The sequence below is a fragment of the Chrysemys picta genome, chromosome 20, assembly GCF_011386835.1.
Source record: "Chrysemys picta bellii isolate R12L10 chromosome 20, ASM1138683v2, whole genome shotgun sequence".
NCBI classification, from domain to species: Eukaryota; Metazoa; Chordata; order Testudines; family Emydidae; genus Chrysemys; species Chrysemys picta.
The window spans coordinates 9,263,515-9,289,763 of record NC_088810.1 but is presented as its reverse complement, the minus strand read 5'-3'; the positions used below and the strand labels follow the sequence as shown (position 1 = coordinate 9,289,763).

Below are 26,249 nucleotides of genomic sequence, written 5' to 3'. Positions count from 1 at the left end.
TAAATCCAGGCAGTGAATGAAAAGTTGGAGGAGTCATCAGAGAGAAACAGGAACATTTCCTCTGCCAGATCAATATTGGGGGAGGGGGTTTTGAATTAGCGGACATCTGATAAAGGACAGAGCGTAGCAGGGGAGGAGCTGCCACGGGGGAAGGGGGGTGCGGGGGGCTACATTATTACCCATTCCTGAGCCAATTTTCCCCTTGACTTTTCCAGCTCCAGAGCCCCCCAGCCCTGGTATCCTCCCCGCTCCCCTGCCATCTCCCTATTTCCTTCCTTCTCTCCCAGTCTCAGGGAAGGAGCATAAACTTTGCAACCCCTCCTCAGAGCTGCTGGGTTTTCTTGTACCTACTCCTGGGCCGATTCCCTGCTCCAGAGACTCTCCCCCAGACAGCGAGCCGGGGTGTGATGTCACACAGGATGCCTGGTCTGAGGGCGGAGCTCCTTTGTCCAAACCGAGATCAGGTAGGACCCAGCTCCCCCCCCCACCCCCACCCCGCCGCTGCATTTCACACCTGAATGTGTCTCTGCTCTGCTCCAGATGTTATTATAATAGATTCCAAGTCCAGAAGGGACCATTGTGCTCATCCAGTCTGACCTCCCCTGTCACATAGGCCAGAGACCTGCCCTGAACTATTTCCCAGAGCAGATCTGCTTGAAAAAGAGCTAATCTTGATTGGTTTGGGATTCTATACAGGAAGGAAGGAAGAAACCAAACCAGAACCAGATTGCTGGCATGTAAAATGAAATAGGCTGCGGAGGAGTTTTTAAACGTAGGCTGTGTCTACACTGGCACTTTTGTCGCTAACAATTTTGTCGCTCGGGGTGAGAAAAAACACTCCCTGAACGACAAAAGTTTGCGTCATGAAAACGGCGGTGTGGACAGCGCTTTGTTGGCAGGAGCCGCGCTGCCGGTGACAAAGCTACTGCCCCTCGTTGGAGCTGGGTTTTTTTTGTTGCCGGGGGAGCTCTCTCCCAGCGATAAGAGTGGCCACGCAGCGCACCTTACAATGGCATGGTTAGAGTGGCACAGCTGCGTCGGTATAAGGTGCACAGTGTAGACACAGCCTCAGAGCTGGGGGAAGCCAACAGGGGCTGAGGAGCACAGGGTTCGGACAGATACATCCGTTAGGAGAGGCACTATTAACAGGGATTCTCTATGTCCTAGTAAGGAGGAGAGGATGGAAGATGATAATGTACAGGCAGGACCTGATGAGAAACAGTGAAATGAAAAAGAGTCTCCTTCAATTATATCACGTAATAGCAGACAGCTAAAAAGGGACAAATTTTATAAGTGCTTAAATACAAATGCTAGAGGTCTAAGTACTAAGATGGGTGAATTTGAGTGCCTGGTATTCAATGAGGATATTGATATAATAGACATCAGATAAACTTGTTGGAATGATGATAATCAATAGGAAACGGTAATACTAGGGTACAAGATCTATAGAAATGACAGAGCAGGTCATGCTGGTGGAGGAGTGGCACTATATGGGAAAGATGGTGATAGTGACTGTGAAATGTTCAGGGAGATTAGAGAGGCTATAAAAATAAAAAACATCATAATAATGTAAAAAGCAACAGAGGGTCCTGTGGCACCTTTGAGACTAACAGAAGTACTGTTAGTACAACTATCCCCATAGTGACTGGGTACATGTCACCTCATTGGTTGAAACTATAGTAAAGAACAGAATTATCAGACACAAAGATGAAAACCATTTGTTGGGGAAGAGTCGAGATGTCTTTTCTAAAGGGAAATCATGCCTCACCAATCCATTGCAATTCTTGGAGGGGATCAACAGACATGTGGACAAGGGGGACCAGGGCCGGCTCCAGGCACCAGCGGAGGAAGCACGTGCCTGGGGCGGCACATGCTAAGGGGCAGCAAAAACGGTAGAGCCGGTCCTGGGCCCCAAGCGGCTCCCATCAGTGCTGCAGGGGCCGGCTGTGGGGATGGGGCGAGCATGAGGGGTGGGGCCCCAACCAAATTACCAGGAAAAAGGGAGGCAGGGGCGGGGCTCGGGGAGGAGATTGTGCAATAGGCTTTTACGCGGCAGATTCAACCCCCCCGATCCCAGGCTCCGGCACCGACACTCTCTCGGAGACCGGCAGGTGCGTGTGGGGCGCGGGCAGGGGACCGGCAATGGGGGGGGGGATACGATGGGGCAGTGGCAGAGCCCAGCCCCCCGGTGGCAGCCGCTGGGCCCGGCCCCTGCTAACGCCCCCCCCCGTCTCTTCCACCTGCTCTCGCCCCGCTGCAGCGCGATGGTCCCGGGCTCCGGCCGCCCCCTGCCCCTGCTGGCCGCGTGGGGGCGCTGTGGGGTGAGAACCGCCCCCGCGGGGGTCCCTGCCCCGCCCCCTGCTGGCCGCGTGGGGGCGCTGTGGGGTGAGAACCGCCCCCGCGGGGGTCCCTGCCCCGCCCCCTGCTGGCCGCGTGGGGGCGCTGTGCGGTGAGAACCGCCCCTGCGGGGGTCCCAGCCCCGCCCCCTGCTGGCCGCGTGGGGGGCGCTGTGGGGTGAGAACCGCCCCCGCGGGGGTCCCAGCCCCGCCCCCTGCTGGCCGCGTGGGGGGCGCTGTGGGGTGAGTACCGCCCCCGCGGGGGTCCCTGCCCCGCCCCCTGTGGGGTTCCCACCCGGGTGCGCCGAGCCGGGGCGGGAGGGGCCGGGGAGCGGGAGCCGCACCGAGCTCCCCCCGGGGCGGGGGGTAAATCCCGCCTGGAGCCGCGGCCCGGCCGGGGAGACGCGCGGGGGGGGGGAGCAGGAGGAGCCCCGGCAGCCCCGCCCCTCCCCCGCACAACAACAACAACATGTGCGCGGCCATATGTTTGAAAAAACACAGGCTGGGGAAAGCTGCCTTCTGATTGGCCATCTGCCTCACTGCCCCGCCTATATCAGGGGCGGAGCAGCCAATCAGAGCGCAATCTCCCTCTCTCCCCGCTCCCCTCCTGTGTGAGCTGAGTCACCGCCTCTGCCCCACAGACACGGCCCCTGGAGCCGAGCAGGGCCTGGGCAGAGACAAGGCTGGGAGCCACTGGGTGGAAGCAGGGGAGTCTGGGGGTCAGGACTCCTGGGTTGTATCCCTGGAGGGGGATGGGGTCTAGTAGTTAGAGAGGGGGGTGGGACCCAGGACTCCTGGGTTCTCTTCCTGCCTTTGCCACTGATTGTCTGGGTGACTTTTGAGTCAGTCAGTTCGCTGCCTTTGTGCCTCCATTCTTCCATCTGTAAACTAAATTGTGATGCTTGTGTATAACTGCAGCTGAGATTTGTGGGGTCATGAGGGTGGGGCGGGGGGGTAGGTTCTGCCTGACATCGGTACCCCTGACTCTGTTTCCCTTTCAGGGCTCATTGCAGCCAAGTCACCTGTCACTGCTCAGTTTGGGGGGGACGTCACCCTGAGCTGCCTCTTCCCATCCCAGCCCGGGATGAACCTCCAGCACCTGACCCTCACCGGGCAGAAGGAGCAGGTGGGGGCAGAGGCCCTGGTGGTTCATAGTCACTATTATGGGAAGGACCAACTGGCAAGACAGGATGAGACTTATAGGAACTGGACCCACCTAGATCCAGAGGGACTGGCCCAGGGGAACGCGTCCCTGATGCTGAGGGGCGTCCGCATGCAGGATGAGGGCATCTATCACTGCCATGTTCATTCTGAGCTGGGTGGGAATTTGGAGACTAGACAACTTACAGTGACTCAGACCAGCCACATCCTGGCCAAGCAGACCGGGATTGCAGGAAATGCTGCAGGTGAGTATTATGGTGTACCAGTGGGGGTAGGGTGGGGAGCCCAGGGTTGGGATAGAGGGGGCTACAGATCAGGATTGGGGGGTGCTGGCAGAGCCATGGGGACAGCTCCAGGCTGGGACAGTCAGTCACTTTCTTCTTCACTGAGCCCCACCACCAGCTGCCCTGGGTCACTAGGTGCTGGGATTCTCATATGATCTAGCCTAGGCTGGCCCTAGACAGTCTATGTAGATAAGGCCCAGTATGGATGCACGTTTGCTGCCACCTGGTGGCAGAGGTGTGAACTGCTCTATCGTACCCTGATACCAACCAGCCTGAGGGCAGTGTCTCTGTAATTCAGGGGTAGTCAATAGGCGGATTGCGGGACAAATCCAGACCACCAGACGCTGTTAAATGGACAGCAAAATCTTTTTATTTACTCATCATTATTATAGTTGTGTGAAAAAATATTTCTCTGGAGTCAGGACCTTGACTGTACCTTCACCAAGAAATTTGGACGTTGACAAAAATAATTGACTTCCCCTGCTGAAATTCATTCCCAGGCTCCTGCCGGCTTTCCCTTCTTGCTGCAGGACTGGGCGTCTGCTGGGTCCCTTTGCTGAGTCTCTGCCTGGTGCTGATCGTACCTGTTCTCTGATGACATCACTGAAACGCCCTCTGCAGACACCTGGGCACTGGTCCCGCCAAAGAAACTGCTGTGCATGAAGCCAGATCCTGGTACCAAGTGCTGCACTGTGACACTCCTGTGGGCGCAGACTATAAATGCTACACATCCATGCTGGACATGACGGGCCCAGCCTCCTGGCGACGCCTCCTGGCGACGGGCCCGGGGCTGCTTGTCGGACTTCCCAGGCAATGAAGATTTTCTTTGTACAGAGCAGCTACAAACACCACTTAGCATTACATTTATTGTCGTGGTGCAAAATTAGCCTCCGTATTCACCACTCTGATATGGTTATGATGTGTTTTGTACAAAGTATTTCATATGAGGTATCATTTTAAAAGTCTTGATCCGTTGAGCATTAATATCCAGTTGAATTGTATGTGCTAGTATTGTATGTGAAGTTATGAAGTTTTGCTGTGTGTGTGACTGAAATATGTTGAGGTTGGAAGATGCCAACAGCTGGCCTTTCAGTAACCACAAAGGGGCAACCCTCGTTGGCCAGACAGGCGTTGATGGCCTATCAAGAAGAATCCACTCTCCCACAGACTCCTCAGAGGGGGCCCCTACACAGTGGGCACTGCCTGACCCCACGTCACAACAAGGATCTTTCTAGCCCCAGGAAGAAAGTATAAAAGAGAGACAGTGACATCATCACTTGGCCTCTCTCCTCCCCCATCACAACTCCTGGAAGACCCTCTGGAAGTCAAAGACTTTGAATGAGGGAGATTGGTCCCAAGCTGGGAAAAGAATCCAGCCTGTGGATTGAGAAGTGTGAGCTGCCTGTAACATCTATGAGAGACAGACAGGCTGCTTGTTTCAAATCGTGCTTAATCTGTAGAATTTAGACTGTTAATTTTTTTTTCTACATAACTATCTCTGATCTCCGTGCCTGCTACTTATAATCTCTTAACATCTCTCTCTGTTAATAAATCTGTCTTGGTTGAAGAGCTCGAGGAATCTCAGCTCAGTTTACAAAGGTTGGGGCATGTCCACTTTCCTTTGTTAAAGTGGTGAACTACTTAACGAGTTTGTGCTGTCCAAGAGACGTTTGGGCCGTGTAAGATGGTATAGTGCAGGGGTGCAAGGCTGGGAGGGTTGTCTGGTGTCTCTCTCCGTAAGCTTCATGAGTGGCTCAGGGATCATTCATGCTGATGGCGTGAGAGACAGCACAGGCTGGAGAGTTAGACCGCTGTGCCCCCCTATCAGTTCCATGTTGTACTGTGGGAATCATGGGGCTCTGGCTGTCCCCTTTATCTCCATCTCTGGGGTGTGCACGGCCCTTCTGCATGAACCCCAGCCACCGCAGAGCTCTTAAAAAGAAAAAAAGCACCTAGCTCACATCTCCCTTGACACATTTGTGCACCTCTGTTGAGAGGCCTGCCCCATAGTTTGAGAAGGCGTGGAGTTGCCACTTGCAATGGTCCCTTCTGCCTTAGACTCTATGAATTGCAGCGTGACACAATCTAACACTACTTTGCAAACTGTGTGTAATGTGCACTTTATCCCCTGCAAGAGCAGCAGATGAAATCGTAGAGCCTGGTGGTTTTCAACAGTTTTTCATTGGCAGACCCCTAAAAATTTCAAATGGAGGAGGGGAGCCCTTTGGAAATCTTAGACATAGTCTGTGGCTCCCCAGGGGTCCATGGACCACAGGTTGAAAACCACAGGTGTAGTCAGTTGCTTGACCAATCTTTGGTTCGTTATTTCGTTATGAAATATGCCCAAGAGACCAAATAACCAGTGTCAGTCGGGTTTATTAATATGCTACAGGAGAGAGGTTCTAAACTATACCAGTCGCCGAAAAGCCGTCCTGTGCAATCACGTTACAGGCGCCCTATGCAGAAGATTTGCTCCCCTAGTTACACGTTTCAGCGGGTCTGGTGATACGATTTTACAAGTTCCAAATTTCTTCCCACGTCACTGGAACCCAGCCCCTCGGTTTGTCCCAGTTCTCTAACCTGTTCTGTTCCTCCCTTAACTCCGGGTTGGGACCAGCCTTCCAGGGCCTGTGCCGTGAAGCTCCTTCCCAGCCTGTACTAGGCCATGGAACGACCCTATCTTGCCTTTGATACGTTTCCTATTGGCTTCTGCCAAATCCCTATTTCAGCAAACGCACGGAGTTCTGGGATACTTGGCATAAGGGAACAGGGTTCTGGTCCAGGCCAGCCTAGCCTACAGCACGGTTACAGTATTTGAGCTTCATGCTAGTGGTGCTTAATGCTTACTAGCATATAGAAACGGTGCGGCTAAGGCCCACTATTAATACGATACGGGCTGGCTAGCATATAAATGTATATTAGCCAACCCAGGCCGTCGTGTATGTGTTCTGTAGCCGGTTGTGGTAAATATCTTAATCTGCGTTCACAATTATAGTTTCCCCCCCGCTCACAGCCACAGAGAAGGTGAGAAACCAGTCAGGATTTCGGCTGTTTTTTTTTTTTCTGGGGGTTCCAGTTCATTGTTTGGGTTTTGTGGGGGGTGATTGTTTCTTCCTGTATAGACCATGAGATTGTAGCGCACTGTCCATCCCACGGGGAGTGGGGAGAGACAGGAGGAAGTTGGGGTGTCGAGGCAGGAGGGGGATGGGACAGGGCAGAAGGGATGGGACAGGAAGGTGCTCCCCACTTGCTCACTCCGGTTCCTAACGGCACCTCAGGCCCATTCTGGGCATCACGGCAGGTACTCGGGTCCTACTCTCTTCTGCGCCCTCAGCAGCTGGGGAGGGGGTTGTGGAGCTGAGCCCGCTCTGTCGTACGGGGAATTCTGGGTTATTTTCATTCCGCCCCCAAGCCCCTCCCTGCTGCATTGGATCAGACCCATGGGCCCAGCCAGCCGGGTCTCCTGGCACAGCCCCTACCGTGCTCTAGGTCAGACCAGTGTGTTTCCGCTCTCAGAAATCTCCTTCCCAGGGCGATACTGATAGACCAGAATCAAGTCGCCTCTTCGCTGCGCTAAAAAGGGCAATCTCCTTAAGTCCCTGTATGACACATGTTCATGGATTTTAAGGCCAAAGATGGACAGATTTAAGAATACAATACAAATAACAAACAACAAACAATACAAATAATAATTAACAAACAATACAAATAATAAATTAAACACCTCGCTTGAAACAGCAACAGCTCTCATGGCATGTTACAAAGAATAGCAGTAGTGTTATCCCCATTTTATAGATGGGAAACTGAGGCACAGGCAGAAGAAAGACCAACGAGTCTGATTCAACCACGGAGACTCTTGCACTCCAACAAATTCCAAAGCTGGCTACAGGCCAACAGTGCCCACCTGCAGGACAAGGGGTCAAGGACCTTTCTACACAAGCCTCAACCATGGGCGGGCTGGCCCTCAAATGGCCCCGTGTTCCCCATCACACACACATGCCCACACCTGGGTTTTCTGATGCCCTGGGCTGGGTGAAGTGCGAGGGGCAGAAACTCAAGTGGCAACAGCGGAAACCAGAGGCTGATTCAGAGAGGATGAAACACCCCAAACACCACTCTGAGAGACCTTTCCCACCGGCCCCCAGAGGTGGCCAAATCCCACCTCAAGGGGCTGTCCCGGGTGGAAAACCTCTCCATCGATCTGGAGTGCCTGGGTGCTGCAGCAGAGCCACGCCCCACACAAGCGAAGAGCCAGCCTCCTGCTTGGCTGGAAAGATCCATCCGTTTGGGACACCTCCTCATACAGCCTGGCCCCCTCCGCCCACACCCGCCCCCAGCATTCGGGACAGTCACTGGGCAAGACATGAAGGACATCCCAAAACAGTCCTGGTCCAGGACATGGGAACCCGACCGAGGCTCTTCCTGGCTTGTGAGAGAGTCGTGAACCCCTGGTGCCACTCCTGGCTGAAACAGCCATTGAGAGAAGGGACCGGCCTGTCCGCCTCCCCACATAGGAGAGCGCTGCAGAAACCTGCCCTGCAGCCGACGGTTGTAGCCAACAGCCGCCTGGTCTCAGACCCCTCACTCCTTTGCTCCAAAGCCCCCCACTGGCTCGTCTGACTCAAGCCAACGTGCGGGACTCGACCCATGCTGGATTCAGGCCAGGACACGGAGCTGAAATTGTTTCGTGGCAGTGATGGATGGTCTCCTCCTGTTGAGGAGAGAGGGCAGATACCCATCCCCATCCCCTGGTGCTCTCTGCAGCGTTCGACCCTGTCGAGTGTGGGACGCAGCTGAGAGAGGTGCCGGGAGCCCATGGTTGGATTCCTTCCTCAACGGCAAGGAGGGCGCTCCGGTCCAGTCCGCTGTAAGATATTTACAGCCAGTACAGCGTACCACAAAGACACAGGAGGAGCTCGCCCCCAGCCCTTCCCCTCAGCTGCGTCTCCTGAGTCCTGCCTGGGGTCTGTACAGCAGCCCTGCCAGAGGACAGGGCTGAGCAGGGCTGGGGGCGGTACAGCCCGGCATAGGCGCCAACTTTTCCCGGTGACGGTGGATGCTTGACCCCCCCCACACTCTCCCCTGGCCCTGCCCCGACTCCACCCCTGCCCCACCTCCTTCCGCCCCTGCCCCGCCCCCATTCCAACCCCTTCCCCAAAGTCCCCACCCCAACTCCGCCCCCTCCCTGCCCCTATTGGACTCCTTCCCCAAATCTCTGCCCTGGCCCTGCCTCTTCCCCAAGCGCACCGCGTTCCCCCTCCTCCTCCCTCCCAGCACTGGGAGCTAGGGGGAGAAGCGGGGAAGGGGTGCTCAGGGGAGAAGGCAGAGGCGGAGGTGAGCTGGGGTGGGGAAGTGGGGTGGGGAGCTGCTGGTGGGTGCACCAATTTTTCCCCATGGGTGCTCCAGCCCCGGAGCACCCACGGAGTCGGCGCCTATGCAGTCTGCCAGCCCCACGTTCTGCTCCTTTCACCGCTGCGGTTCCCAGGAGAGCCCTACAGTTCAAGGCTCTCCCGGGACCCGCAGTGGTGAAAGGAGCAGGGCAGCCCCACGCCAGCAGCTTCTCTGGCGCGGCTATACCGCCCTCAGCCCTTCCACACAGCTGTGTCTCCTGAGTCCTCCAGCCTGGGGTCTGTACAGCAGAAGTCTCCGGCGCTGCAGGAGGAGAACAGAGGCACCCTCCGCCCCCCAGGTAACGTGGATCATGGGGAAGGGACAGGGAGAGCGCCAGGGCCCCAGGCTGGGGGCAGGGCAGGGAGGAGTCACGTGCAGAGGTCACGTGGCCCCCCCTTGTGTCCCTCCCATGAGTGCAGCGTATCAGCAAGAAATTATTTCTGTTTGCACCATTGCTCAGCGGACACGCCCAGTGAGTAGCGATGGGGAACGGCTCCTCTGCCCCAGACCGCTGGCTAGAGCGGTTCCACCAGGATCAGTTCTCTCTCTGGTCCGTTTCGACACCATGCAGCTACTGGGGGATCTGGTCAGACACCACAGACGCAAGCGCCAGCAACCAGCAGGTGACTCCCAGCTCGACCTGTCCTTCACCACACCCGCCCACAGCCTCACCCCCCTGATGGCCCCGTACCGGGCGAGATCACCTTTAAGACGGGCTCCGAGCAAGGCGGGCAGAGGAGAGCACTCGGGGACATTCCCAGCCGGGAGCAACCGCCTTTGATTGAAGGTTCACGTCCCACACCGGCCAGTCCGGCCCATAGGCCAGGAGTGCCCCGGGATTCCTCGTTGACGCTGGGTCGCACGTGGCGCTTTCTGCCATCTCCGGCTGGCTAGGAGACTCCGTCCATCCTGGCGGGTGACGACCTGAGCTTCGCGCTTTTGGCACCTCCCGGCTAGACAACAGCAGCACGATGGGCCCAGGCGGGAAGCCTCCGGCACGCAGGGACTCCGACGAGTACCAAACGCTGTAGCGCGTCTCCTCAGCCGGGCAAGCTGCCGCGAGCACATCCCACCTCTGCTCCGCTCTCCACGCTGGCTTCCCGCAGGATAGTGACCGGTCGTTATCTTCACAGTGCTTCATGGCCTAGGCCCAGCCTATCCACTAGCCCAAAACAAGAGCCTCCAGTGCACTCATTTCTCCGTCTGGGGAGAGGCTGAGAGAACAAAGAGCACGTGACAGAGGCGTAATCGCGGTGCTTAGTGCCCGACCTAGCAGGCGCTCAGCTATGCGGTGATGAGGGCGGTATAGGAACCTGCACACGATGCAAGACAAGAGGACAGCGGGTGAGCCCGTCCCAGGAGGAGAATGCAGCACAGACGGGGACGGCTGACGAAGAAGGCGCAGTATGTGCGGGGGAGGGAGCCAACGAGGGACAGCTAGAGAAGAGATTACACCGGTGCCGGCTGCGGTTAGTCTGGAGAGTAACACCCGGTGTCAGGGGCGGGACATGGGCCGTCTGACCTAGTGGTTAGAGCCAGGTCCAAGCCACAGCCGTAGGCCAAAGCTGCAACTGGGAATCTGCCAAGATTAAAAGCTGAAGCCGAGCCAATAACCGGAGCCAGGGGTCAGAAGCCGGGCACGAGAGCAGGGCGGGAGCCGGACAGGACCAAGGCAGGCAGAGGAGCGAGCACAGCTGCAGGCCTAAGCACTGGGCAGCCAGGGACCTGCCGCTGGGCTGACACGCAGAACCCTGGCCCCTGTGCGCCAACCCGCGGGCTGGCTAGTGCGGCGGTTCTGCTGCGGCCCTGCTGGGCTCATTCACTCATCTCATGCCTGGGGCAGGGGCTGCAGCTGCCTCTCCGTTCCCAGAAGGGGTGTTGCCGGGGGAGGGCGCATCACGTTGGGGGCCGTGGATGGAGTGTGATTCTTAGGGCAGAGGGTGAAGGCTGGAGACCCTGCGGTGATGCTGCTAGAGGATGTGGGTCCCCCAGCTCTTGGCCAAGGTCAAGGGCAGCAGGTGGAGGGGCATGGCCGGATGGTAGAGCCGGGGCAGCAGGGGTTATCCTAGGTCCTCTGGGGCTCAGTTGCCAGGAGATGGCAGTGCCCGGGTGGTGCTAGATCTAGCTCTGCCCCAGCCGATCCCCTAGGACACAGCCCCGGCTTGTTCTGAGCTGGGGCCGGCTGGGATTGGGCAAGAGATCTCTTTCTGCTCCTCCTCCTCCTCAACCTTCCTCCAGGGGCGGGATCCGGCCGGGCCCTGGTGGAGATGGTGGAGAAACGCAACAGCCAGCAGGATGATGAAGAGGCAGGCGGCACAGATGACAGCCAGGCGGACCCCAAGGCAGGAGGCCGGGGGATCCAGGAGTCCTGCAACACAGAGAGAGGATGGGGCTGCGATGCAGTGCAGGGGTCGCGCCCTGACGACAGCTGGGGCGAATGCTCAGAGAAAGGGGCGGGGGCCCAATCGCATTGGCAGAGCGGATTTACCATTGGGGGGAATTGACTGGGGGAAATAGATGGGGCTCCCCCATCCCCATTGGCTTCCTGCCCCCACTCTCCTTCAGGGTTCCCAGCAGATCTCCCCTCCCGGACTCACCTGGGCTCAGCTGCAGGCTCAGTGGCCGGGTGATTGGTGCCCCCAGCACATGAGGGGTTAACACGAAGGTCAGCCTGGTGCTGTGGGTCGCAGGCGGCACCGTGACCCAGCTGGTGACGTGGTAGAGCCCCTGTTCATCCACCTGCTGCTCCGTGGCGCCCTCTGCTGTGACGTCCCTGCCCGCCTCGTCCAGCCACCGCACCGTGGCCGCGGGGTACCCGCCCCCTGTGTGGACGGTCAGCGTGACCCCGGCACTGGAGAGGTTGAAGGTCAGCTGGGGCTCGCTGAACGTGGCTGGAGGGAAGAAACATGGGGGCGGATTTAGGGAGGGGGCTCAGAATTGTGCCCCCTGGGCTGGGTCCTGCCCTGAGTTGTGAATCCGGATTGAGTCCGCTCTGGAGCAGGGCTCACACTGGGGTCACTGAAGGAGCCCTCAGCAATTAGCAGGTGGGACATACAGGGCAGCCTCAGCGCAGAGAGATTCCAGCCAGGCTCTGAGGGCTCCAGCTCCAGGATTCACCCGCCCAGCACGTGGGATTAACCCGACACCGCAGCCGGGGCCGGCTTTAGGAAGTGCGGGGCCCAATTCGAACATTTTCGGTGGGGCCCTGACAGGGATGACTCAGAAATAAAAAAAACATGTAAAAAAACACCTTTCATTTCTTCCATGTATTATTTACTTTCCATAACTATATAAATAATAAAATTATATATTACATTGCATAATGTATGCGGATGCATACTAAACCTACCTAAAGTTCTTGACGCCCCCCCCCCCGGGACTCCTGCCCCATCCACCCCCCTTCCCTATCCACTGTCTGCCCCCAGCCGCCCCATCCAACCCTTCCTCTCATTCCTGATGGCCGACTGGGACCTGCCCCATCCAACCACCCCTTCTCTCTGTCCCCAACTGCCCCTGGAACCCCTGCCCCTGACTGCCCCCCACTGCCCCATCCAACCCCTGCTCCTTCCTGACTGCCCCCCCCCGGGACCGCTGCCCCTGTTCCCTGCCCTCTGACTGCCCCGACCCCTATCCACCCCCCCACAACCCTCCGAACTCCCCTGCCCTCTTCCAAAACCTGCTCCCTGCCCCCTTACCGCGCTGCCTGGAGCCGCTCGGCCAGGTCCGGGTCTGGGCCTGGAGAGTAACACCCGGTGTCAGGGGCAGGACATGGGCTGTCTGACCTAGTGGTTAGAGCTGGATCCAAGCCAGAGCCAACTAGGAATCCACCAAGATTAAAAGCCGAAGCCAAACCATTTGGGATGCAGCATCCCCAGCACTCACCTCCGACTCTCAGCTCCCTGGGTTCAGACGTCCTGCCCAGCTCCGAGGTGACGTGGCAGAGATAGACGCCCTCGTCCTGCATGCGGACGTCCCTCAGTGTCAGGGACGCATTCCCCCAGGCCAGTCCCTTTGGATCCAGCCGGGTCCGGTTCCTATAAGCCTCATCCTGTTTCTCCAGCTGGTCCCTCCCATAATAATAACTATGAACCACCAGGGCCTCTGCCCCGGCCCGCTCCTTCTGCCAGGTGAGGGTCAGACGCTGGAGGTTCATCCCGGGACGGGACGGGAAAAGGCAGCTCAGGGTGACGTCCCCCCCGAAATGAGCTACCACGTCTGGTGCCGACTGCACTGTAGGGAGGAAAAAACACAGGGGTTAGTGAGATTTAGAGTGTGAAATCCTAGCCTCTCCCAGCAGGGGGCGCTGTGGGGAGTGGGTGGGACTGTCAGCCTCACGGGAGCTCCCAGCTCCTCCAGCCCCAGCCTGGCCCTGCGTAGGGCGCTGTGGGGAGGGGACGGGAATGCCGGCCGGGGAAAAAACTCACTCCGGCTGTGATGCGCAAGGATTTGCCATTATCCCAGTACGGTGCCATGAGTGCCATTCCCAGTTACCTTTCCCTATGAACAGAATGGGAAAGTGCAGCCAATGGATGAGGAAAGTCTTCGTGGCTGCCCTGGACGGCAGGGAACGGTGCCTAGTGATTAATGACTGGGACTCTGGAGTCCTGGATTCGAATCCTTGTTCTGCCACACACCCTCTGTGCACCTCGGATGCAGCCTGTCCGCCTCTGTGCCTCAATTTCCCCATCTGTAACAGGGGAACACCAAGCCATCCTGTGTCTCCGTCATCGCCAGATTCCTGCCGGCCCACCCAGTGCACGAGATTTCAATTCATCCCCCCCAGCGTGAACGTTCCCAGCGTTGTTCCTGTCAGATCGTTTCACACCAGGGACAAAATTTCTTAAAGGGCTCCGTTTGTAAAGTCATTTCAACTCAGAAAACTGATTAGGGAATTTACAAGGGGTCGTGGACTCAGGCCTGGGCCTTCAAACAGTCCCTTTAACCAGTATCCCCATTACTGTGCCAGCCCCAGAGATTCCCCCTCTCGTGTTCCCCGCCCCCTCGCCCCACTGACTCAGTGCCTCCAGGACTAGGTCTTCGGCCCCCAGACACCCCCCTGTTTCCTGCTGTGAGCTCCTCGAGCGAGACCCCTTAGACCGGATGTCTGGAGAGCCGTCAGGGAGCGATGTGAACGGGGAGGTTCTGCCAGGAATCAGGGCAGCCGCTTCAAACCTCCGCAGCGATTATTTCTCGGCTGGAATCCAGCATCTCCAGAGCTCGGCCCGGGGAAGCCAACGCTCAAGCCTGAGGTGAGAGCAGGGGACACGGTGGCCCCAAAAGGCCGTGCTCGCCTGAGACCCACCACTGCTCCCAGTCGCTCTGTGAGAGCCCGCATGTGTCACAGCAGTCTCAGGCCAGCGGGGTCAGAGGGCAGCGTGACATCAAGGCTGGCCTTTGGGAACAATGCATGTGCAGTGAATTCACCAAGGAGAACAGATGGAAATTCCCCACCTCTGGCTCTGCAGCCTTGGGGAGCTGTGCCCTGTGGAGGGGGTACGGGTGGCTGCTGACCCTGCGCCGGAGACGGGCGAGCACAGGCCCAGCCTGGGTTCTTGTTCTGAGCCAGGAGCCACGGGGAAAACCCGGCTGTAGGGTTGGAAGGACCAGGGATTGTCCTATACCTCCCCCCCGGGGGAACTGTACACCCCCCCCATGAATTTCCCCAACACCCCCCCCAGTTACATGCAGTGCTGCCAATTTAGTCATTGGTTGGAAATCTGAATTGAAAATGAAATATTAATACACACTTTAAAAGCATACACAGTATATGAGAAAATACTTGTGCCCGAGAAAGCAGAATGGTTTGGAAAGTCTGACTAAAGACTCGCTTCCTCACACAACTGTTATTTATGACAATGTCGGCACGTTCGTTTCGGCTACATTGGCCTATCTAATAATTTCAAATGACGATTTGTAAGCATGGTTTGACTGAGCTCTCCCCGGACAGCTAGTGCTGAGCCAGGGGTGGGGGGAAAGGCTTCAGGACCAGACTGTATTGACATGCACACACCTACTCTGCCCAGGTATCCAGCAGCCAGAGCCATGCTGCCCAAGTGATCAATTTTGCCTGGTGTTGGGTTACAAAAGCTCGTTGGGGCCCTGGGCGCCTGGGACCCGTGTAACGAACGCGTGCTGAGGACCTGTGGGGTGGGCCGTCATTACGCGCGGCTCATGAGATGCCTAATGGTCTCGGACACTATCCGTTGGTCCCGGGACATCTACATCGAGCACATCACCGGCCACCACCAATACCGAGAGTGAGCCGGGGAGACCTCGTGCACCCCCCCCCACCGCTGGACTCTATCCCCTGAGCCCTGAACCCACCAAACCTAACTGAATCCCACCACGTGAGGGTCACCCCATCCCCATTACCCAGCCCACTTACTTATACCCATGACTGTCTCTACTTCCTGTATGGGTGATAGACCCTCACCGCTTATCGACTGTTTCCTGATCCCGCCCACCGGTTACCCACCCCTCATTGGGGACATTGCAGTGTGTATATACTATGTGTGCTGCCCAGCCCCAAAACACCAACATACCCCTATACTCTGTATGCTACCCCCAATGACCAATAACTAACGCTTCAAATTTTCTGTCTCGTTTATTTTTTAAATATTCTCTAATAAAATTTAAATGTGGGGGGCATGAAATGTTGTTCTCCTCATTGTCTGAGTGAAGGGCAGCAGAACTGTACTTAGCCTGACTGAATGAGGAGATCTCCCTCCGTGCTTAATTTGTGCCAGGGCTTAGCCCGGCACCTCTAGGCTCGGCAGTTCATAGCCCTGGGACCTCTGGGCTTGTCACATCAGTTATGAAAGTAACAAACTTGCTTGAGCCCCGGCACCTCTTTCATTACAAATTAAGCACTGGTCACCCGCAACTGAACCGCACTCCCTACGCAGGAGGTTTGGATGCCAGATCCTAGTGCGGGGGGGGCGGGGGGGGCACAGGTGTTTTGCTTGGTGGTGTGGGCTCTGCCTAAGTCACAGGCACTATTTGACCTGCCCCCTCTCCTGTTTAGAGAGAGAACAGATTAGACTTCATAGTATAGAGAATCCTTTGGTTTCTAGTGACCACTGCAGCTGAAATCACGGATAATCAGGTCTAAGTGCTTAGACCTGCTGTGGGACAGTGTTTCTGTGGAAGAGACAACCCGGCCTGCACTCGCTGTGAGGTTCTCCCACTGAAATCACTGAGAGCTGGGTGGAACCTCGAGAGACCGACTCGCAGAGGTCATAGTGGCAGGTGGCAGCAGGTGACAGTGCAGGGAACTGGGGACAGAGCGGTAGAGTGAACGGTGGCATGACAAACAACGGCCAGAGCATTGGACCAGTAGGCCAAGATTTTTAAAATGCATTATTTGCCAAGGTCATTATCTCACATCATCGCTACCTCAAGCGGTCATTATCTTTGGGAGTTTCTGTACTAAATTGTTTTATTATTATAATTATTTTTTATGTAAGAACGGCCACATGGGGTCAGACCAAGGGTCCATCTATCCCAGTATCCTGTCTTCCGACAGTGACTTTCCAGGTGCTTCAGAGGGAATGAATAGAACAGAGAATCATTGAGTGATCCAGCCCCTGTCGTCCACTCCCGGCTTCTGGCGAACAGAGGCTAGGGACCCTCAGAGCATACGGTTGCATCCCTGCCCATCCTGGCTAATAGCCACTGATGGACCCAACCTCCATGAACTTATCTAGTTCTTTTTTGAACCCTGTTATAATTTTGGCCTTCACAACATCCCTGGCAAAAAGTTCCACAGGGTGACTGTGTGTTGTGTGAAGAAATACTTCCTTTTGTTTGTTTTAAACCTGCTGCCTATTAATTTCATTAAGTGACCTCTGGTTCTTGTGTTGTGTGAAGGGGTAAATAACACTTCCTTATTCACTTTCTCCACATCAGTCAAGATTTTATAAGCCTCTATCATATCCCCTCTTAGTATTCTCTTTTCCAAGCTGAAAAGTCCCATTCTTTTTAATCTCTTCTCATATGAAATCTGTTCCACACCCCTAATCATTTTTGTTTCCCTTCTCTGTATCTTTTTCCAATTCCAATATAACTTTTTTGAGCTGGGGTGACCAGAACTGCACGCAGTATTCAAGATGTGGACATATCATGGCTTTATATAGTAAAAGTGGAGGGCCTTGGTTTGCCAGACTGATTAGCCAAGCCAGTGGCTCTCAAACTTTTGTACTGGTGACCCCTTTCACACAGCCAGCCTCTGAGTGTGACCCCCCCTTATAAATTAAAAACACTTTTTTATATATTTAAAACCATAATAAATGCTGGATGCAAAGCGGGGTTTGGGGTGGAAGTTGACAGCTCGCGACCCCCCCATGTAATAACCTTGTGACCCCCTGAGGGGTCCTGAACCCCACTTTGAGAACCCCTGAGCTAAGCCAATACTGACAACCTATATGAAACAGCTGCAAAACACCATGCCTCTGGACTGCATCAACATGCAGACAGCCTTATAAGCCAGTCACGTCAAAGGCAATTTTAGATGAATTTAATGAGGCTGTTAAGAATGCTGGAGACACAACTCAATTTATGTATCAGGGGGTAGCCGTGTTAGTCTGAATCTGTAAAAAGCAACAGAGGGTCCTGTGGCACCTTTAAGACTAACAGAAGTATTGGGAGCATAAGCTTTCGTGGGTAAGAACCTCACTTCTTCAAGTGACTTGCATCTGAAGAAGTGAGGTTCTTACCCACGAAAGCTTATGCTCCCAATACTTCTGTTAGTCTTAAAGGTAACTCAGTTTATGTGAACCAACATGGCTGTTGCATCATACTTTCTCTTTAAGCAAGAGATGCCACACACTACAAACTGGAGGCCAATGTTAAGTGCATTGTCATTTGTTAATCCTGAAGTTTGACACTGGTTTCGAACAAGACTGGCAAATGCTCGCTATCTTTCTGAAAAAACTCCGCTGACTCTCTAAACGCATGCGGTGCAACAGTGAAAGACTCAGCAGTTGAAAAAGTGAAGAACTCTCTCACCATATTCAAAATATGTGCATATGTAGTAGTAAGATTTATAAGCATAACACACACATGGCTGATGAATGCACCAATGCAAATAGGCATCAAGTATTAAGTCATTGCATATGTTATCTTGTTGTCCATGGTAGGCCGGTAGATGCATTCTAGATGTTCAGGTATTAGAAGACACATCAGCTGCATCTGTGACATCTTAGAAGAGTTAAATGCTTGTCAATTGGACCCCAAACAGACGGCTGCTTTTGCATTTGATGGAGCTACAAACGTCTCTGGAAGACATAGTGGAGTCAAAGCTTTGCTCAGAGAAAAGTGTAACCCTAATCTCTCCTATACACACTGCTCAGGCCATCTACTCCAACTAGCGCTAGTACGAGCTGCAGAATCTTCAAAAGACATTAAAAAGCCATGAATTTAATGGCTTTTTTATACTCTTTTTTTCAGCAAGAGTCCAAAAGGACTGAACATCTTGGAAACAAATAGAAGATACACTGGGATTGAAGTTCAAATTAGTCCAACCTGGGAGAACCTGCCGGCTTTCTCGTGAGCGATTCTTGGCTGTTGTCTTAAAATTACAGCAACAGTTATTACTGGCTTTGGAAAGTATCCACCAAGATAGGACAGATCTAAGTAGTGAGGCTGGTGGACTACTTTTGTTACTAAGTTCAGAGAAGACTATCACCGTTCTCTCTTCTGCATGTCTACTGTTGAAACCACTTGGGTCATTAAACAATGTCATCCAGGCATCTGCTACAACAGTAGTACGGCTCTCTATGAGCTAAGATCAAGTGTCAGTAATCTCTTGGTCTATCCAAGGCCGTGATCAATTGTCTTGATGTTTTTGGTCTTTTGGCCTCGAGATGAAAACCTTGCCTTTGCTTCTGGGACCCTGAAGTGAAAAAATTCTCTAAGTTAGATCTTTGTCTACCCTTGGATCAATCCGAGAGCGATCCATTGAAAAAGTACTGGGAGAAGCAAAGACTTCATCCAGAAGTTGACTAATGAAGGTACTTATATTGACTTCTTAAGTGAAGAGGACAAGAAGTGTTTGTTAAGCCAGCTGAAAAAGTACAGACTTGGTTCTTAAAAATCTACAACAGCGACTTCTAGATTCTACTCAACCTCTACATAGCTTTAACAGATGCCTGTTTATAAAACACCGACAGTTGAGTGGAGTGAGGCACTACCAGCAATGGGGCTGCCATGTGCTCCGGACAGAATAGAGAATTTGAACACAGAGTGGACTAGCATATGACAAACAAATGAAGACTTAACTTCAACTTCTTCTTTATCATCACTAGTGGTTCGACCCAATCTTTGTGCTCTGTTTCCTGAGATGAAAGAAGTAGGAATTCATCTCTTGCTGCTCCCAGTCATAGCTACAGTGGAGCGTTCTTTTTCCTCATTGAACAGAATTTTGTGTTCTGAAAGACGTCGCCTTCTGCCTGATCACGAGCATATCATGAAGGACTGGAAGTAACCAGGGCCGGCTCCAGGCACCAGCTTGTCAAGCAGGTGCTGGGGGCGGCCGCTCCGGAGAGGGGCGGCACGTCCAGGTATTCGGCGGCAATTCGGCAGACGGTCCCTCACTCCGCCTGGGAGCGAAGGACCTTCTGCCGAATTGCCGCCGCAGATCGTGATCGCGGCTTTTTGTTTTGTTTTGTTTTGTTTTGTTTTTGTTTTGGCTGCTTGGGGCGGCCAAAACCCTGGAACCGTCCCTGGAAGTAACAGACACACAAGAAGACACCAAAGAGTGCAAAATTACACCAAGAAACCAAGAAGGATGTAGATGTCGTGCTTCATAGTAGGCCTCAGTAGCCAACTTTAATTTGTGTGATGATTTAAAAAGATGAGTTAAATCTAATAAAATGGTCGTGAAACATTTTTCAGTTTTGTCTCACAGTCTCAACCCTCGTCGGCCCTCATTCCCTCCCCCCCGAATATTCAAACACCCCCCTAATTTCAATCCCCCCCCCCCAGGCTGGAGTGGGGCTGCGCTCCAGGGAGCTTTCCCCAGGCATGTGGGTCCGTGGGGTCCTTTATGGGTTGTCAGGTTACCTCCGCACAGGGCTTGTTCAGAAGCAGCTGGCTGGGCACTTTGGGCTGTGGCAATTCCTCCAGCTGCAGCCTCCGGAGAGGAAGCAGAGCGCGGGCGCTGGGCCGGGGAGGCCGTCTGGGCTTAGCACCGGTAGCCAGGGGACTGTGTAGCCGGGAGGGAGAGAGACGTGGCCCATGGATGGGGGAGACAGTGCAGTTACCTTGAACTGCGACACTCCCTTCCCAGGGGCTGAGTCCTCTCCCCTGCCGACGTCCCCTTGGTTACCAGCTCTCGGCTGCACCTCAGTCCCCTCTCACGCTCAATGATGTGGAAGCCACTAGAAAGCAGCTATAGCAACAGTGTAAGTCTGACGTGTCTCTGCATAATCGTAACCATGGTTACCTGGGCACCAGCTGGCTTCTTCAGGCTGAGCGCCAACGCCAATATTGGCCCATCTGTCGCTGCTCTCAGAAATCCAGGCTCCCCTGTGCGGTGAGGCAGCCCTGCTGGGGAAACTGAGGCAGGAGCCCCCCTTAAAAACAAAGTGATGGGGTGACTCAGGGACAGCTCCCTACATCCACTCTACAGAGCTCCGCTCTGCAACACATCCCCCTAAACCAGGGAGTCAATTGCACATTGAGGGCCAGATTCGGCAGCTAGAGACGCAAAGCAGCTATCAGCCCAGCTGTATCTGGCGGGGGGCTCTAGTGGTTTTCTGCTATGCCGGGGCACCGGGGAACAGCCCTTGAAATGTTTAATTTTAAAAAACAGTTTGAAGTTAATCCTGCCGACCTTCAGATCAGTCGACATGTCGCCCGGGAGCAACCTCAGGCTTGGTGGGATTTTTAAATAATGAAAAGAAAAAAAAAAAAAACCCTAGGAAATTCCCAGACAAAGAATTACGTGAAGCTCAGTGCCTGAAGGGTTAAAACACCCAACCCTTCACAGACCAGTGCCCAGAGGGGCACACCTGGAGGATGGGCCCCGCGGTGATGGACCCCAGCTGGGGAGAGGATTATAATCCGCGGAAGGTGGGATGGCAAAGGGGCTCTGAGGTTGCTGGCCGGGATTAGAGCGCAGGGAGGGCGTTGGCTCTGGTTTGAGTGTTACATGTTGGTGGAGATTTACTGGGGGATTCCTGGCCTGGAAAGGAGGGGGAGACTCGCGAGGTTGTGGGGAGAAGGGCTGAGGGTGGCTGGGTGGAAGGAAGTCCAGGGAGGTAGCAGCAAAAGGTCTGGTGGCCTAACTCTGGTAGCCGGCTTTAGGGTCCCCGGACTGGAGTCCAGTGCAGACAATGGGTTCCCCTGCCAGCCACGGGGGAGGTGGTGTGAAACCGGAGAAGGGCCAGGACCCTGGGGCCTAGACTCAGGGCTGAAGATCTTTTCCTAAGGCCACGGGGACTAAAAGGGGGTGGGACGAAATTGTGACCTGACTGGGGGCTGGGTCACAAAAAGAGGTGGACACGTGCAGACGCCAGGCGGGAACGTGCTGCTTTGCCACACCCAGGTGAACCACGCCACAGAGGAAGGGGGAAAAACCTTCCCAGTCCCGACCAATCTATCCCAGGGGGTAATTCGTTCCACACCCTGAATGCTACCAACGCAGCTGGGCAAGCTGCTCACCTGCAGAAATACACCGGAGGCTTCCTACTGGGGCTGGTCCGGGAGCTGCCGATTCTCCGGCACAGGGCCTGGGTGGGAAGCAGAGTTGATTGTGGTGCAGGGCTCAGCCAGGCAGCTGGGAACAGGGCTGGGAGAGAGCGTGGGAATTAGCTCTTTCTTCTGAACTGCTGGTAAAACATGGGAACGGGCGAGAACAGAAGGGAGATTGTGACTTGTATTTTCCAGAACATGCAAGCGAGGGAGATAGAGAATGTCTGTTAGTGCTGCCTCCTGCTAGAGAGAAATAATCCTTCCCTTTGTGTGTGTCCCCGTCCATCCAGCCTTCTGCCCCTGCTGCCCCACACTGGAGAGAATCACCCCACCTGTGTGCTGCCCCCTCCTGGATCCAATGCACCCAGCCCTGCCCACGAGGGCCCTGTGCCCAAAGGGTTCATGCCCGTTATCGCTAGCCCGGCACTGACAAACCACAATCGCCTCCCCAGCCTGCGGGCCCGGCTGTCCCCTGGAGTTCCAGGGGCCACGCTGGCTTTACCCCAAGGTGTTCTTTGGATCCTGGGGACCGGTTATTTCCAGCCCTTTTCCCGGGGGCTCTGGGGAGTGTTTTACTGCCCAGACCCAGGGGTGCTCACATGGAAGTTGTTCTCTCTCGCCACAGAGGGCAGGACAAGAGGCAACGGGGTCAAACTACAGCAGAGCAGATTTAGATTAAACCACAGGAAAAACTCCCTAACTGTAAGCCAGATCAGATCAGACCCCAGGGCCCACCTGGCCGGGGACCAGCCCTCTACCCCTCCCCCATTCCCCCTGGATCAGACCCGGGGCCCACCCAGCCTGGTACCCACCCACCGCAATGGCACAAGGGCCGATTGACACCGGCTGGGGGGCTGCCCGGCAGCGCGCAGTCACTCCGGGTGGGGCTGAGCGGAGAGGGCGGTCTGGGGGCGGGGGTTTCTAATTAGCCGACAGCTGATGAACAGCAGAGGGTAGCGGGAGGGTGGGGGGGCTACATTGTTACCCAGCCCTGGGCTGATTTTCCCCTGGACTTTTCCAGCTCCGGAGCCCCCCGGCCCTGGTATCCTCCCCCTCCGCCTCCATCTCTTTGTCTCCTTCCTTCTCTCCCCAGGGACGGGAATAAACTTCCCACCCCCCCAGGAGGGGCCGGGCTGGGGGAGCGGAGGGGGAGGCCCAACCCGACACCAAGGGGTTAATTCCCCTACCTGCTCCTGGGGCGATTCCCCGCGCCAGAGACTCTCCCCCGGACAGCGAGCCGAGCCGAGCCGGGGTGTGAGGTTACAAAGGATGCCTGGGCTGGGGTGGAGCTGCTTTGTCCAAGCCGAGATCTGCTAGGACCCAGCCCCTCCCCCCAGCCCCACCCTGGCTCTCTGTTCTGCTCCAGATGTTATTTTAAGAGATTCCAAGGCCAGCAGGGACCATTGTGCTCCTCCAGTCTGACCCCCTGCATCACACAGGCTACAGACCTGCCCTGAACTATTTCCCAGAACAGATGGGTTAGAAAAGCACCCAGTCTGGTTGTTTATGGGTTCTAGACAGGAAGGAAGGGCTCCACCTTAACCACCTGTGAAAAAGAGGTTTCAGAGGAGTTTTAAGGTGTGCCGTGTAGACATAGCCTCAGAGCTGGGGAAAGCCGACAGGGGCTGAGGACCACACGGTTTGGACAGAGACATCCCTTAAGGGAGGATCTATTCATGGGGATTCGCTATATCCTAGTAAGGAGGAGAGGATGGAAGATGCTAATGTACAGGTAGGATCTGATGAGAAACAGTGAAATGATAGAGTCCCATTCAATTACATCACATAATGGCAGACAGCTAAAAAGGGACAAATTTTATAAGTGCTTAAATACAAATGCTAGACGTCTAAATACTAAAATGGGTGAACGTGAGTGCCTGGTATTACATGAGGATATTGATACAATAGGTATCACAGACACTTGGTGGAATGATGATAATCAAAATGGTAATAACAGGGTACAAGATACATAGGAATGACCAAGTAGGTCGTGCTGGTAGGGGAGTGGCACTATGTGTGAAAGAAAGCACAGAGACAAATATAATAAAAATCTTAAATGAACTACACTGTACCATAGAATCTCTATGGATAGTAATCCAATGCTTGAATGATAAGAATTAGGGCTGTCAATTAATTGCAGTTAACTCACATAATTCACTAAAAAAAATTAATCTCGATTCCAAAACTTAATCACGATTAATTGCACTTATAACAATAGAATACCAATGGAAATTTATTAAATATTTTGGGTGTTTTTCTATATTTTCAATATTGATTTCAATTACAACACAGAATACAAAGTGCACAGTGCCCACTTTATATTATTATTTTTATTACAAATATATGCACTGTAAAAATGGCAAACAAAAGAAATAGTATTTTTCAATTCACCTCTTACAAGTACAGAAGTGCAATCTCTTTATCCTGAAAGTGTAACTTGCAAATGCAGCTTTTTTTCTTTTTTTGGTTACATAACTGCACTCAAAAGCAAAACAGTGTAAAACTTTAGAGCCTACAAGTCCACTCAGTCCTACTTCTTATTCTGCCAATTGCTAAGACAAACAAGTTTGTTTACATTGATGGGAGATATTGCTGCCTGCTTCTTATTTACAATGTCACCCGAAAGTGAGAACAGGTGTTCGCATGGCACTTTTGTAGCTGGTGTTGCAAGGTATTTACATGCCAGATATGCTAAACATTTGTATGCCCCTTCATGCTTCGGCCACCATTGGGCACCGGACAATCCAGGTGCTAAAGGAGCCAAACAGCTGATTGGCGTTGCAAGCCTGGGAGGCGGGAGAAGTGGAGCAGCAACGGCGTGCTCGGGGAGGGGGCGTAGCAGAGGTGAGCTGGGGTGGGGAGCTGCTGCACGGCTCCTCGGGCCGGGGGGGTGGGGAGCTGCTGCGGGGGGGGTGCCACAGGGCTGGGGAGGAGCTGCCGCAGGACTCCCCACCCCAGCTCACCTCTGCTACACCCCCTCTCTGAGCATGCCATCGATGCTCCACTTCTCCCACCTCCCAGGCTTGCGGCGCCAATCAGCTGTTTGGCGCTGCAAGCCTGGGAAGGGAGGAGAATTAGAGCGAGGGCAGCGTGCTCGGGAAGGAGGCAGAGCAGAGGTGAGATGGGGTGGGGAGCTGCCGCACGGCTCCCCGGGCTGGGGGTGGAGGGAGCTGTTGCCGGGGGGACTCCTCAGGGCGGAAGGGGGTGGGGAGCTGCCGCAAGGCTTGGGAGGGGGCGCAAGGTGAAACTTCCTTGCACCGGCCCTGGGTGGCACTCCGTCCGTTATTGGGATGGCACATCCGGGTCTTCAGCGGCATTTCGCCGGCGGGTCCTTCCCTCCCTCTCTTCCTCTTCGGCAGCACTTTGGTGGCAGCTCAATCGGGTTTTTCTTTTTTCTTTTTTTCTTTTTTTTCTTCGCCACTTGGGGCGGCAAAAAAGCTGGAGCCAGCCCTGGATAAATGCAAAGTAATGCACATTGGAAAACATAATCCCAACTATATATACAAAGTGATCAGGTCTAAATTAGCTGTTACCACTCAAGAAAGAGATCTTGGAGTCATTGTGGATAGGTCTCTGAAAAACATCCAATGGCAGTCAAAAAAGCTAACAGAATGTTAGGAACCATTAAGAAAGGGATAGAAAATAAGACAGAAAATACAGTAACTTCTTGCTTAACGCTGTAGTTCTGTTCCTGAAAAATGCTACTTTAAGAGAAGGGGGGGAGCGGGCTCCGGTGGCGTGGCGCTCGGCGGGGGGGCGGCGCGGGGCGTGGTGTGGCGCTCAGGGGGGGTTCCAGCGGCTCGGCGGGGGGGGGGGGCGGGCTCCGGCGGCGCGGCGCTCGGCGGGGGGGGCGGCGCGGGGCGCGGTGCTCGGGGGGGGGTTCCAGCGGCGCGGCGCTCGGCGGAGGGGCGGCGCGGGGCGCGGCGCTCAGGGGGGGGTTCAGCGGCGTGGCGCTCGGCGGTGGGGGGGGGGGCTCGGCGGGGCGGCGCTTTTTTTTGCTGCTTGGGGCAGCAAAAAAGTTAGAGCCGGCCCTGGGTACGGGACTGGGGACAGGAGTGGGGGGTGAGGGACATGCTGACATTAGCACCCCCTCTTCCCCCCCCATCTGCACAGCGAGCAGGAGGCTCCCAGGAGCAGCTCCAAGGCAGAGGGCAGGAGCAGCACACGGCAGTGGGGGGAGGGACAGCTGAACTGCCCGGCAATTGATAGCCTGCTGGGCGGCTGCGGCACAAGGAACTCAGGGGAGCTGATAGGGGGCTGCTGGTCCACCCTGGTTCCAAGCCCCCACCAGCCAGCTGCAACGGGCTGCTCTTCCTGCAAGCAGTGGACAAAGCAGGCGGCTACCAAACAAAGTTATAAGGGAGCATTGCGCAACTTTAAACGA

The 26,249-nt window shown here is 54.8% G+C and overlaps 2 protein-coding genes across 15 annotated transcripts in view; one reads left to right on the top strand and one right to left on the bottom strand.

Annotated features, from left to right (window-relative positions):
• Positions 1-1,974: 1,974 nt before the first annotated feature.
• LOC122172604 (CD276 antigen-like) lies at positions 1,975-6,625 on the top strand. Of its 5 annotated transcripts, XM_065574561.1 has the most exons (5): positions 1,999-2,111; positions 2,241-2,312; positions 2,505-2,514; positions 3,338-3,742; positions 4,282-6,625. In XM_065574561.1, the coding sequence occupies exons 2-5, from the start codon at positions 2,265-2,267 to the stop codon at positions 4,374-4,376; spliced, it is 558 nt and encodes a 185-aa protein (XP_065430633.1). In that variant the 5' UTR covers positions 1,999-2,111; positions 2,241-2,264; the 3' UTR covers positions 4,377-6,625. The 5 variants fall into 5 exon arrangements, 3 of the variants coding, with proteins under 3 accessions (XP_065430632.1, XP_065430631.1, XP_065430633.1); XM_065574560.1 differs by lacking the exon at positions 2,505-2,514 and having other exon boundaries at positions 1,993-2,111; positions 2,241-2,385; positions 4,312-6,625; XM_065574559.1 differs by lacking the exon at positions 2,505-2,514 and having other exon boundaries at positions 1,997-2,111; positions 2,241-2,385.
• A 756-nt stretch (positions 6,626-7,381) lies between these two features.
• Positions 7,382-26,249, bottom strand: part of LOC101953361 (CD276 antigen-like) — a 34,544-nt gene continuing 15,676 nt past the window's right edge. The window contains exons 1-7 of one of the 10 annotated variants that reach the window (XM_042844459.2): positions 23,053-23,696; positions 21,836-22,002; positions 20,616-20,745; positions 13,664-13,859; positions 13,055-13,402; positions 11,770-12,063; positions 7,382-10,386 (exon numbers count right to left, since the gene is read on the bottom strand). In XM_042844459.2, the coding sequence (XP_042700393.2) occupies positions 10,364-10,386; positions 11,770-12,063; positions 13,055-13,402; positions 13,664-13,859 (861 nt within the window). In that variant the 5' untranslated portion in view covers positions 20,616-20,745; positions 21,836-22,002; positions 23,053-23,696 and the 3' untranslated portion in view covers positions 7,382-10,363. Of the gene's footprint in view, positions 11,541-11,769; positions 12,064-13,054; positions 13,403-13,663; positions 13,860-18,185; positions 19,894-20,615; positions 20,746-21,835; positions 22,003-22,681; positions 23,001-23,052; positions 23,697-26,249 lie in introns of those variants that run through there. The other 9 variants (XM_042844454.2, XM_042844458.2, XM_024101274.3 and 6 more) reach the window with 9 other exon arrangements.

Coding starts and splice junctions, on each gene's coding strand:
- LOC122172604 (XM_065574559.1), top strand. CDS start 2,265: ATGGTCCCGGGCTCCGGCCGCCCCCTGCCCCTGCTGGCCGCGTGGGGG. Junction 2,386..3,337: donor CCGCGTGGGGGCGCTGTGGG/GTGAGAACCGCC, acceptor TTTCCCTTTCAG/GGCTCATTGCAGCCAAGTCA. Junction 3,743..4,281: donor GATTGCAGGAAATGCTGCAG/GTGAGTATTATG, acceptor ATTCATTCCCAG/GCTCCTGCCGGCTTTCCCTT.